At 35.5% G+C, this 14,406-nt stretch overlaps 1 protein-coding gene across 1 annotated transcript in view; it reads left to right on the plus strand.

The window, feature by feature from the left end:
- The first annotated feature begins 2,125 nt into the window (after positions 1-2,125).
- Positions 2,126-14,406, plus strand: part of lrrk1 (leucine-rich repeat kinase 1) — a 96,958-nt gene continuing 84,677 nt past the window's right edge. The window contains exons 1-2 of the mRNA XM_042727316.1: positions 2,126-2,299; positions 3,851-4,031. Coding sequence (XP_042583250.1) covers positions 3,959-4,031 — 73 coding nt within the window. The 5' untranslated portion in view covers positions 2,126-2,299; positions 3,851-3,958. The remainder of the gene's footprint in view (positions 2,300-3,850; positions 4,032-14,406) is intronic.

Genomic DNA, 14,406 nt, shown 5'->3' on the forward strand with positions numbered 1-14,406 from the left:
TACTTTGACTTATTAAATAGCTACAGGTTTTTTTTTGTTTGTTTTTTTTTTTAGCTGGATCTGAATCAATGAATAAAAAATCACACAAATTAACTTTATTTTTTGTTTTAGCATTTAAAAAAAATAAAGCATAACACAAAGACATACATAAAAATCTAAATACAGCTGAAATGCAATAAAATGTAGAACAAAACTGTAAAGCAAAAAGGTTTTAAAATGATTTTAGTCCACTTTTTTTGTGATTAGAATATTGTGAAAAGGTTCAATATTGAAGACACCTGGTGCCACACTCTAATCAGCTAATTAACTCAAAACACCTGCAAAGGCCTTTAAATGGTCTCTCAGGCTAGTTCTGTAGGCTACACAATCATGGGGAAGACTGCTGACTTCACAGTTGTCCAAAAGACGACAACTGACACCTTGCACAAGTAGGGCAAGACACAAAAGGTCATTGCAAAAGAGGCTGGCTGTTCACAGAGCTCTGTGTCCAAGCACATTAATAGAGAGGCGAAGGGAAGGAAAAGATGTGATAGAAAAAAGTGTACAAGCAATAGGGATAAACCGCACCCTGGAGAGGATTGTGAAACAAAACCCATTCAAAATGTGGGGGAGATTCACAAAGAGTGGACTGCAGCTGGAGTCAGTGCTTCAAGAACCACTACGCACAGACGTATGCAAGACATGGGTTTCAGCTGTCGCATTCCTTGCGTCAGGCCACTCTTGAACAACAGACAGCGTCAGAAGCGTCTCACCTGGTCTAAAGACAAAAAGGACTGGTCTGCTGCTGAGAGGTCCAAAGTTATGTTCTCTGATGAAAGTAAATTTTGCATTTCCTTTGGAAATCAGGGTCCCAGAGTCTGGAGGAAGAGAGGAGAGGCACACAATCCACGTTGCTTGAGGTCCAGTGTAAAGTTTCCACTGTCAGTGATGGTTTGGGGTGCCATGTCATCTGCTGGTGTTGGTCCACTGTGTTTTTTGAGGTCCAAGGTTAACGCAGCCGTATACCAGGAAGTTTTAGAGCACTTCATGCTTCCTGCTGCTGACCAACTTTATGGAGATGCAGATTTCATTTTCCAACAGGACTTGGCACCTGCACACAGTGCCAAAGCTTCCAGTACCTGGTTTAAGGACCATGGTATCCCTGTTCTTAATTGGCCAGCAAACTCGCCTGACCTTAACCCCATAGAAAATCTATAGGGTATTGTGAAGAGGAACATGCGATATGCCAGACCCAAGAATGCAGAAGAGCTGAAGGCCACTATCAGAGCAACCTGGGCTCTCATAACACCTGAGCAGTGCCACAGACTGATCAACTCCATGCCACGCCGCATTGCTGCAGTGATTCAGGCAAAAGGAGCCCCGACTAAGTATTGAGTGCTGTACATGTTCATACTTTTCATGTTCATATTTTCAGTTGGCCAAGATTTCTAAAAATCCTTTCTTTGTATTGGTCTTAAGTAATATTCTAATTTTCTGAGATACTGGATTTGGGATTTTCCTTAGTTGTCAGTTATAATCATCAAAATGAAAAGAAATAAACATTTGAAATGTAATGAATGAATGTAATATACAAGTTTCACTTTTTGAATGGAATTAGTGAAATAAAGCAACTTTTTGATGATATTCTAATTATATGACCAGCACCTGTAGATTAATGTTTGTTTCTGCTTCTGAGGGTACATGCCTGCACACATACAGTGGAACATGCTGGAACATGCCTGTGAGGACGTCAAGGTGAAATAAACCGGCAAATCATATTTCACTAATAATCATGTAATCATGTTACATAATCATGTAAACAGGTTTCTGTGGATGTACATATAGCCTACGAGAAAAAAATGGCTTAAAGTGATAGTTCAAACAAACAAAAAAAGAAGAAAAAAAAATAATCATTTACTCAAGTTGTTGAAATTAATTAATTTCCTTATTTTCTTGAACACAAAAGAAAACAGTAGGCTAATTTGATTTTTTTTTTTTTTTCAGCAGCATATATTATGAAGTATTTTTTTTTTTTGTTTTGAGCAAGAGAGAAGTAATAAAAGGTTTTTTACAACTTTAAGGTAAGCTATAAAAATAAATAAATAAAAAATCCCCGGCAGGTTAAAGCAGCGCGTGCGCGCCCATGAGCCACAGACTGACTGGCTCTGGGCTCCTCAGGAAAGAGTGTGTCCCTCAGATCAGGAAGTAGAAATATGTGGTGCGATCCGCGAGCGTCCGCCAAACTCATCCAAACTAAAAGCATCAGAGGGGCCACGATTTAGTCCGCGGTTTACACGACATATCATGTATTCAGCATGTGGTAAGTACACTAAACTATCTTGTGATGTTGAGCAGACTCCACAAACTCACCTCGACCTCACTAATTGCGACACAACTCGTTTTGAGCTCATGCAGCATGTTTGTAGACTTTAGCGCGTCGTGTAGCGTTTGCAGTGCAGGTGAAACATTGTAAACATTGACGTTCATTCAGCAAACTGGGCTCCTGGGGCGAGTTGTCACACACGGGGAAGTTGCCATAAATCTCAGTAACCCTGAGGTGTGGAGTCAAAATTCCATGGATGTGGTTTTGCATGTTGAATTGTTCATGCTGTTCATGAATTTTGTTTTTGTGACTGTTTTAATGCTTAAGGTTTGCTGAAAAACTCATTAAGGTGTAAATTGTGACAACTTACCCCGTGACAGCATGACCTGTTTTTGGGCTATTGTGTGTCCAGTGGGCCAAATGTTTTATAATTTAATGTTTTTGTAGTTGTGTCTTTGAAGTTTGTTTCTATGCAGAAGCTGAAAGTTTAAAAATAAGCACAAAGTGGAAAATAATCACTGGAGTAGTATATGTGACAACTAGCCCCGGTGTCTTCTACATGACTAAACAGAGTTGTGAACTTTAATATTTGGAGTATGTAAGTACTGGTACCATTTGACAATACCATGGTACTTTGATCTAGTATCGAATGTTTACTATGGTTCTGCTTGATATTTCATGAGACATGTACATTCTTTTAAAACATTTAATTGCAAAATAAGAGTCCAAATGTGTCTGGTCGTACCAGCACTCGTTAAAATTCAATGTAGCCTACTGTAACTCCTAAAAGAAAGCTTGTTTTGTTTGTAACCAAATGACCGATGACCTCAAGCCAAGGAAAAATGAGTCAATGTCTTTAGCTGGCACAACACTTCCTCTCTGGAAAAGGGATTTGATGCCGCCTCTGCTTTTTATGATGGGTTGTAGACATCTAGAAGAATTAGTCAACTGGACAGCTGGTTCATGGATTGGTTAACGTCTAGCTTTTACAATCGAAAGCGAAAAATGATAAGACTTCCTTTACACTGGACTTCTATAAAAAGATTGGCAGCGGCGTTATGTTCTAGGAACTGCATAAGAAAGTCTCAGATGCCTGTTGTGTCGCTTCCTTGCTGGATTTTCATATTCAAATCAAATGTTATATTGAAATTATACATTGTTATCAATCTGCTTTGCTTCATAACTGGATCTGTTTATGAGGGAGAATGGATATTCATCACGAGAATGCAGGTTTGGACTGTTGGAAGAATGCGTTTAAAAATTTAGGTGATCAGAAAGACTTTTAACGACCTGTACTAGTAATAAAGACCAGGAATGTGTATTAAAAAGGGTCAATTTTCATTTCATTTTGACTTTAATGTCAAAAGCAGCAAGTGTGTGACATGGTTTATGATATACCTTAATGCTATCAGTGTAATTCTTTCATGAAGCAATGCAATTAATATTTTCAAAATGGTCTATATTCTGTTGCATTCTACATAGTGTTGTCTGTCTGGTTACGTTTTACTTGTCTAGAAGTTTAAAGTGTCTCTGAATTTTGTTTTGAAGACAAACTAATGGATGGAGGTCATGCAATCTGTTCCTGAAGGGGCATTTTATGTATCTTCGGTCCATGAAGACGTTTTGTGAATGCCACGGCAGCTTTGAGCCTGAAATATGTCGTCGTACTGGTACGTCAAAGAGACTGCGGATCCGGGCAGCAGGGCCAGCAGCATGGAGGAGCAAGCTGGTAAGAAACCTTTACATATCCAGCAGGGTCCAAAAATAATCTCAAACTAATCAGAAAAAAAGTATTTATTTATTAATCTAACTAATCGCAAAATAAATTTGACTGTGAAAATACAAACAAGATTATTTAAAGCAGTTTTTTGTGTTAAATGAGAAAGTATCAAGCAGACATTACAAATCGTAGCTTTAGAGAGAAATATTTTATTTGATTCGACATAAAATTTTTACACAAACATTTAGGTTACAACGGCTTAACATAAACTACAGAACATAAAAGAAGTTAATTTGAGAAACATCTCAGTATTGTTTGTTCATACAGTGAAAGTCATTGGTAACCAAAACAGCTTTTTTCCAACAGTCTTCAGAATACCTTCTTTTATGTTCCACAAAAGAAAGGTTTGAAACTACATGAGGGTCAGTAAATGATGACAGAATTTACATTTTCTGGGTGAACTGTCCCTTTAATGTTTTTATTTGTATTATTTATTTATTTATTTATTCATTAATGAAATAATACTCTAAATAAGAAACTAAATCTGCCGGCAGGTGGCGGTAAATGTCTTTGAGTCATTCATTCATTCATTCTATTCGATTCAAACGGCTGATTCATTCAGGAATGAAGTAAATGGAATGGGCCTTTGAGTCATTGATTCACCTGATTGTTTAAAACGCGGATTCATTCAGAAACTAAACACCGCTGTGTTGCTCAGAGACACACAGCAGTTCTGCTGTGGCTTTAAAGGTAATATTCTCTGCAAAACTGAGCAAAACCCTTAATATTGTGTTTAAAATGTAACACAATATCAGCTTCTTATTTACTAAACTGTTATATAAAAACATATTTAAACTTGTAATATTCGGCAGTCCACATCAGTGCGATTTTGCGATCCCTGAATTTATCGCAAAATCAAGCACACTTCGCAATTTTCGCAAAAGATCGCAAATTTTCGGAATTGCCACAAATTTTCGGAATTGCCACAAATTTTCCACAGAATTTGGCCTTAGAAGCGCCCTGTGACGTCATCGCAATGCGCATTCAGTCAAAGAAAGGTTGTTTCTTAGTTCCAAGAATGGAATGAACAGCCTTGCGTTCTCATCGTGACCGATTTACAAGAGCTACATTGGATAAACAAACCGACAGCGGAACGAATCCGCACTACTAGTTTGGGCTACGCAGCGCAGACGTTTATCTGCTCAAGCCGCAGCCGCGGGCTGATCTCGATCACACAACACCGTTATACACAGCGCTGGGAGATACAGTGAAGAAAGCAGTCGAATTCCCCACAGAATCAATAACATCTCTGTGAAATCTTGTGAGAAGCATTCAAATTCGGCGCAGAATTCTGTTAAAGCTGATATCAGAATAAACGGCACTGATGTGGAAACCAGGAATGGATTTAACTGTAAAACTACAGGAACAACTTGTGGCAGAAATGCTCTAATGTTTTCGAGTGATTTTAAATGATTCACACAACTTTTCCCAGCACTTCAAAGCTTTAAGTATTACCGAATTTAAAAGTTATTTTTAATGTGACGATATTTGTTTATCCTTAATAGGTTTCCCCCATGTATAAAACTAAAAGTTTTATAATGTAGGAAAGCAAACACTTTTTTTTATATATATATATCTAAATTAACACTTTAAACGGACAGCCATAATTAAAATATTTAATAAATAATTGTAAATAGATCAATATTAATAATTGTATTAAATAGATAAATAAATATTATTATTAGTATCAATAAATTATTATTAACAAATAACTATTAAATATTTAAAATTATTAAGAATTATTATTTTTTTATTTTGAGGCATTAAAAATGAATAAAAACGCATATTAAAATATGTATCAAGATTTGTTATTGTTGTATTATTATTATTATTATTATTATTATTATTATTATAGTTTAATTTTTTAGCTGTAGGGATGACTTGATGCCATAATTGAGGCTTCGGTATAATACCAGAATCTAATACTACGGTATTAATACTAAATCAATACCATAGGTGACAAATAAGCAGCCTCAAAAGATAACTGAATTAAAAAGTTTTATTTTATATTATATATATATATATAAAATTGTTTAACTATTATTGCATTACACATAAAGTGCAGTCTACCTGTAAAACGCAACACATTACATAGAACAAGTGTTAGATTTATTCGTTTTCATTTACACTTTAAATGCAAACTATACAGTTTGCATTTAATGCACAGATCTGTTTTGACATACAGTATCAGTTGTTCTGCCCCATCTGTTACTATGCTTATCACTGTCAATCATAGCAGTTTCAGATTCAATCCACCATTTAAATAAGGCTGTCAATCCAGAAACTTTGCAATGTGTAGTTAACAGTGTGACAAATGTATATTATATACAGAGAGTGAACAAAGAGCGCACCCATTGTAATCACTGAAGCTCTGGCTGAGAGAAAACTTCCGTTATGATCAATGCAGCTGACAACTCTGCACAATCAATCTCTTATTTACATTGTTTTGTTTGTAATTAATGAAGGGATTCACGAATGTGCTTTGGGTGAACTTTTTCAGCACTATTGAGTGGATTCTGATTTGATTTGTCATTATTTTAATGTACTCTACAGAAATGTCTGTGATTGGCTGCAATGCCTAACGCTGCAATAACACGTTATTAGAAACAAATACTAACTGGAACATCAGCATTATATAAATATTCACAATACTATCTTATATCCTCATCACAATTAGTGAGTTTTATCTGTTTTATCTATACATTGCTGCATAACAGTGTACTTCAGAGCAGCCACTCAAGTAATGAAACGAGCAAAATCATGATATTTCACTTTTCCACAAATTAAGGCCTGAAAAGGTCTTAAAGCGGAGCAGAAAGTCTTAAATTCATGAAGTCGTGGCATTCAATTCTGAATGCACTGCAAAAACTTGTTTACCCGTTGAATAAAGTTGATTTTTCAGAGCCGTTCTGCAAGATAATTATTCTCGTTTTAATCCATTTTAATAATTATTTCCATGTTGCTATTTTTGTACACCTCATTGATGTATTTTATTTTCTTCAGTTTATTCCTTAAATTAACTTCATAAAATCTGCAGAAACGCTGGATATTGTATCGTTTGAAATATGGTATATACCAGTATTTTTCCAGTAATGGTACACCATGCAAACCTATTTATATTTGTCACAAATGACACTTTATTCAGTGTTCATTTCGGACCTTATCTGGCAGTAATCTACTTGCAAAAATTACCAAAAAAAAATGTTGGACTTCTCAAAACAGATTGACAGCAGATCCTCTAAATAACCCTAAAAACAGTGACATTTTTCTCATCGGCAGTGAAACTTCCTCATTGCTTTACAAATGGCATGTGGTGCAGATTGTTGAATCAGTCATTTTGCATAATCATACCACTACGAAGGTTAATATTTTCCTCTGAGAGAAACACCAGTTCAGCAGCTTTACTGTGTCATGTTAGAGTGTGTGTATTGTGGTACTGAGAATGATATAACATGGGCTTGGTGTAGCATGTAAGGCTGCGTTTACACTTGGCATTAACATGCGACCTGTATCCGGATGTTGTCAACACATACACATTGAAAAGACAAGTGTAAATGCACTTCTGATCAGAATGTTATCCGATCAGCATTGCCTGGTCCAGAGTAGTCGAGGATGCATTGTGATCGAATCTCAGTGTAATGTAAACGCAATCCAGCCATCGTGTCTGCATTCGCAGGTCGACGTCACACAAAATGCCGCCCCCTTTCTCGCGAACTGTCAGGAAAAAAAGACGGAGAGCACCCGTGTGGAGACTAGTGAGACTCCTATGCTTATCTTTGATTTGTAAAATGTCCCATGCTTTTCAAAAGAAAACCCACCACTTCAGGTTGACTTTGCACCAGGCCATTCTCTGCAGACTTATTTAAATATTGCGCGGGAAAGACCGATCCGATCGTTTATTCAGATAGAAAATTCAGTTGATGTTGCCAAGTGTAAATGCGCAGTGTTCTGATTGACTGATGATCTGATCTTCTTGAGCGGATCACAGTGATCGCATGTTAATGCCAAGTGTAAACGCAGCCCAAGAAGCATTGTATATATTAAAATATTTGTTTGGTTTTGGTTGTTCTTTTCACCCCTCTGAAACCTGAGACACCATCTGTGGTGCAGTTATGGTTCGAGGAACTTGACAGTCTGCACAGCATTTATAGAAATATGAAGTGAAACTCAGCCGGTCTTCAGAAAGGCGTTTAAAGCAGTGAACGTCACTTCCTCTCACATATACTCAAGTTTGAATGTGAGGTTGGCCTGTATACTAGCATCATTTGTGCGTTCATCTCTCCACCTTTATTCAGATTTGGCTGCTGATTAATATAGGCATGACTACAGATTCATATAGTTGATTGTGCTCGATCTCATTTGTTGTTGACTAGTAGCTACTAATATTAAATTTTAAATTTGCCAAAAACTGCCTCTAAATATGCATCAGCAATCAGAAGTTTGGACACACTTGACTGAATTAGTTACTCTTGGTCTTAAAAACACTTTCTTCTAAATAGTTCTGCTAAAATGTTTGAAAATATTTTTGTAGACCGATGTATTTTAGATTTGCTTATCATGTTTTATCATAACATATATTTGTTTAATTTGTAGGTGCGATAAATTAATTTAATTTTTTTTGTGATATGATGCGTGTTTTATTTATTTATATATATAGAGAGAGAGAGAGAGGTATTTATTTATTTTTATTTTTATTTTTCTATTTTTATGTTGAATGCTGAAAATAGCAATAATAAATAATGACGAATGAATATACATTATCTCCAAATATTTGACACCTGTATGTCGGTGGTAAGAAACATAATATATTAATAAATTATTAATAAATCTTTATAAATAAATACATTTATTGATATTTATAAAACAAAACATTTTAAAAATAAATTTGTTTTTTTGATTGATTGAATGAATTAATAAATATATAGAGGCATTTGTTTATTTGTTTGTTTGTAAAGTTGTTTGTTAATAAAGAATGAGTAGGTCTCCAAACTACTCCCATATATATATCCTGTTATAGCTCCTATATAATGGTAAGAAACTTTCTATTCAGCTAAATAAACGAATTTATTGATTCATTGATTGATTAAAGAGGCATTTATTTATTTTAATTTATATTTTATTTTAATATTTCTGCATGTTGAATATAGTAAATTCATACTAAAGAATATGGTCTGTGTATATAATTTTCTTGCAATATATAAATCAAATTAATTTAAGTTATAGACAAAAAACTGCCTACAACACTAAATTCTTTAATCAAATTCAGTCAAGAGTGTCTCAACTTCTGAATCAAAATTTGATGATAATTGTTGTTGATCAATTCATAACCACAACAAAAAAATTAGATTTGGTCCAAACAACTATATTAATCTACGACCATCCCTATAGAGGTCATATATAAGGAGTTTCTAGGCTGCACTGGTTTGCAGTTTTCCAGAAAACCGATGAAGCAAGCATCCCGCAAAAAACAGTCAATATCCCCCCAGAGGTGAAACCTCATGTCGTAGGTGTTGGGTTTCCTTTTTCCCGCCGGCTCAGCATCAGCAACACGGTTGCCATTAGCAACCATGAGTTTGCGCGCATCCGTCGGTGTGAGGCTCATGTCTGAGTCCTGTCACGTCTGTGTGTGTGTGTGAGATTGAATGTGTCGTCTGGTCTCGTGTGACAGAAACACACGCTGCAGAAGGAGGCTAGCTTGCTAATCTGGCTTAGCGCGGTTTGAGCTGTAGCTGCAAACGTAATCTGAGGTCCTTTAGGGAGGGACAGAGACACAGCAGCCGGCCGGGGAGGGTTGGGTTTCACTCTTTAATGTGTTTGCAGTGTAAGATAACCTTGCCATTAAGGACAACAGGCAGGGAGGAGACGGGAGTCAGTCCGCTCTATAGGCACAGAGTCAGGCTAATGCTCACAGGTGCTGGACATACATCGAGTCTGTACTTCTGACGCACAGTAATGAGATGATCGCTGGATAGATCCAGAATGATAAGGTACGTTTGCATTGGGAACATCTTGTTTTTTCAGCGTTTTCGGGTCCGTGTTCAGAGTAGAAATCGGAAAAGTGATCGTATTGGCGAACCTTTTACTGACAGTGATTGAATTCTCTGCACTTATAAGAGAGATTGTGTTTTAACCAGAAAGTCATTCATTTTTTGTTTTTTTAGTCTCTCTGAGCATCCTCGGACTTCATTTGTTGGCGTCACTCACGTTGTCTGATGAATGGTATTGATCACTTGTGCTTTTCTTAGAAGTTAGCTGTCTTAAACTCAGCAAGATTTCAGTGTCAATTTCTATATTTTAAGGGGCTTAAAGGTGATTAAATAAGATATTTTTTACACTGGAGAAAAAAGGAAAAAGTGAAAGTTAGATGACTGATCTAATCAGCAGATAACTAATTTCATTTATATGTTAATGGGATGAAATGTAAGAGGTTTGCTGTCACATTTAGAGTTGAGCGATATAGCTTAAATTACATCTTGATATTTTTCAGGCTTTGATTACATTTAACATATATTTGTGTATAAAATCATTACAATTTTAAATTGATTTATTGAAACTGAGAGTTCAAACTGAATCACATTAAAGGAATTGTTCACCCAAAAAAGAAAATTTGTACTCTTCTTCAAGCTATACAAGATGTAGAATTGTTTCATCAGATTTGAAGAAATGTAGCATTTCATCACTTGCTCACCAATGGATGCTCTGCAGTGAATGGGTGCCGTCAGAATGAGTCCAATCAGCTGATAAAAACATCACAATAATCCACAAATAATCCACAAGTAATCCACACCACTCCAGGACATCAATTAATGTCTTATGAAGTGATGTTTGTAAGAAACAAAATGATAATAATAATTAGGAAAATGATAACAGCGTTTCTTTGTGTATGACCTGGAATCTGTCCAGCACTGAAAGTTTTATGTGAATAAATGAAAGCAGCACAGTTTTAGATGTGTTTGGTAAAGCTGTTATGGTTTGTTGATCTGAGGAAGTCAGTTGAAAGCCCATAACATCCAGAGAAACTCCAAATAAAGCAAAACAGTAAATATAACAGAAGATGAAAAACTTTAAGCTAAAACAAAATAAAAAGGTTGCCTTTAGTTGAAGTACAAAAAATTATTACAAATTTTAAGATGAATAGAAATATAAAATAAAAAAATTTTTTTTTTTACTAAAACCTAAAGGGATACTCCATCCCAAAATGACAATTTTGTCATTAATCACTTACCCCCATGTCGTTCCAAACCCGTAAATCTCCGTTAATCTTCGGAACCCAATTTAAGATATTTTGGATGAAAACCGGGAGGCTTGAGACTGTCCCATAGACTGCCAAGTAAGTCACAGTGTCGAAGTCCAAAAGGTATTAAAGTCATCATCAGAATACTCAATCTGCCATCAGATGTGCAATCTGGTTATATGAAGCGACGGGAACACTTCTTGTAAGCGAAGAAAACAAAAATAACGACTTTATTCAACAATTCCTTTGTCAACAGTCTCCTCTGTGTCTCTCTATATCCCCGTATGCTGCGTATGCTCTTCTGTATCAGCCGGGCCACAAGGATGCACTGTTTCTACGTGTATTTAGCTTTGATTTGAAATAAAACAGCGCTTCCTTGTGGTGCGGATGATACAGAAGAGCATACGCAGCATACGGTGATATGGACAGACGCAGAGGAGACCGTTGACAAATATCTTAAATTGTGTTCTGAAAACGAACTGAGCTTTTACAAGTTTGGAACGACATGGGGGTAAGTGATTAATGACAAAATTTTCATTTTGGGATGGAGTTTTCCTTTAAAATAAATTAAAAGCTAATGTTACTGAGTTAAAGGGTTAGTTCACCCAAAAATTAAAATTATGTCATTAATGACTCACCCTCATGTCGTTCCAAACCCGTAAGACCTCCATTCATCTTCGGAACACAGTTTAAGATATTTTAGATTTAGTCCGAGAGCTTTCTGACCCTAAACTAACCTTTAATGACATGGTAACTCCAAAAAATACACAACACACAAAATTAAAATAGGCTGTATTTAATTTAAGAATGTAGCTGCTGTTTTAATATATACTTTTCAGTATTTAATGAAAAGTATTTCAGTATTAAATTTGAAGTTACAATATATGCCTTAAATGAAAACTCTCACAAAATTCTACTCACCCTCTAGTTGTCCCAAACTTACAGGAGTTTCTTTCTTCTCTTGAACACAAAAGAAGACATTTGGATGCTGGTAATTAAACAGTTGCCGGTAGCCATTGACTTCCATAGAGTTCCATAATACATCAATGGCTACCAGCAACTGTTTAAATGGTTAAATTATGACAGAATTTTCATTTTTGTGTGAACTCTCCCTTTAAGGAGCGTTGAAACTGACAGCGACACAAGTTATTTTTTAGTTGCAAGTTATCTGAAGTGACTTGAGTTACTTTGGTGATTGCCGTATTAAATCTGTGTATGTTTTCAGCTTGTTATTCAGAGCAGAGCTATTGTCTTGGCTTTGTTTTTCCCTCCAGGTTGATTTGGTCTTGGCTGGACCTGAGCTGAACCTGTATTGATGCAGGCTCGATGTCTTCTAATGGTTACCCTCCCTCAGGCTTTCTCCAGCCGCTCATCAGAAAAAACGTTCTCAATTATTCATATGAGCTTCTTCTATTAAAGCGCACAGCCATACCTCTTACCCGCAGCTCCGGCTCCTTTACATCGGAGCAGTGCTGCTGTTAATGGAGCAGTGTCTGCCGATGACCACATTTGCCAGATAAATGTTAAAGGGCTAGATGGAGTAATGTGAATAATAGGAGGGAGTGATTGATTTGACCTTCTCTGCCCTCTTGGATTGGTATCATAACACTCCCGCTCAACGCAGTCCAGCCATATGAGTAATGGCAACTCATAATGTGCTCTTTAAATATAACTAATAAAGACTAATGAAGTTTCCCCTAAAATGAACATTTATTCGCCCTCATGTCATTTGAATTCTGACAAAATAACACCATAAAACCACCGTAAAGCCTCATGCGCTATATTAAGCTTCTGAAGTCATATAATGTTATGTATCTGCCTGTCTGTCATTCTGTAGTTATTTCTGTCATTCTGTCTATCTGTCGTTCTTTCCGTTGTTCTTTCTGAACTTAACATTGAAATTGTTTTCTATTGACTATCGTTTTCGTTAATCGAAATAAAGCTAAAATAAAATGCAATTTTTAGATGAAAACTTTCAAAACGTAAATGACTATTTGAAATGTTGCCCTGGCAACTAACTGAAATAAAATAAGTACAAATTGAAATAGAGAGAAAAAAAGGAAAGTAAAGCTTAATTGAAACAAACCTAATAAATTAAATTACTAAAACTTTAACTAAAATTCAAATGAAAACAGAAAACACAAAGCTAATTAAAAATATTAATAAATAATATAATAGTAAATAATACAAAATAATCTATTTATCTATCTAGTTCAATTATACCTGTCGTTTTACTCATATTGAGCTGTATTTTTAGATTAACTTTAGTGGACGTGGTTGCTTATCTATTATATATTTTTTAATTTATTATTATTTTATTATTATTATTAGTGGTAGTAGTATAGTGGTATAGTATTTATTTATTTATTTATTGCAAGATAGGTGTAGTAATTTTTATTATTATTTTTTCATTTAATTATTAAAGTAATAAATGTGACTTAACCTTATTTTATGAACTTAAAAATGTGACAAAACCATTTTTTTCAGTTTTTTAGTAGTTTTAATAAGCCTTTTGCATGTAATTTTAAATGGTCTTGCATTGAAAAAAAAACATTTTTAAAAGTACAAATATTACATTTAGTTTGTTAAATAGCACAAAGTTACAAAACAGCATGCATAATAATTACAAAAGAATCACCAAAATGCCTCTTAAAATAGTTTTAGATTGTTTTTTCATGCCACACCACAGAGCATGTCAGCTTCCCAAAAAATATTTAATGCAAACTACATTACCAGCATACGTTCCTTTTTTAGTTTGTGTGTTTTGTGTCCAGATTGTGTGCATTTGCTTTTAGACATTTTTGGATCTGCAGCCGTTCATCTTACTGCATGCATGCGTGTGTGAGTATTACTATCATTGCCCCTGAGTAGGTGCTCTTTACATCAAAGGTGAACGTGGAAAAGCGCAGCTACGCAAATACTTACGCACCAGTCTGGGGGGAAAGGCATGTGAATTCTTTATGAGGCTGACCTGATTCCCGGCTGCTCCCTCGCCTCCTGTATCTGGAGCTCATTTCCCATCGCGTCATCTTCGCTTTAGCATGAGGTTCCTTCTATCGTGCTGAGTGTTTTGTTTGTTTGTGGTGGCTA

The sequence above is a fragment of the Cyprinus carpio genome, chromosome B7, assembly GCF_018340385.1.
Source record: "Cyprinus carpio isolate SPL01 chromosome B7, ASM1834038v1, whole genome shotgun sequence".
In the NCBI taxonomy this organism is placed as follows: domain Eukaryota; kingdom Metazoa; phylum Chordata; class Actinopteri; order Cypriniformes; family Cyprinidae; genus Cyprinus; species Cyprinus carpio.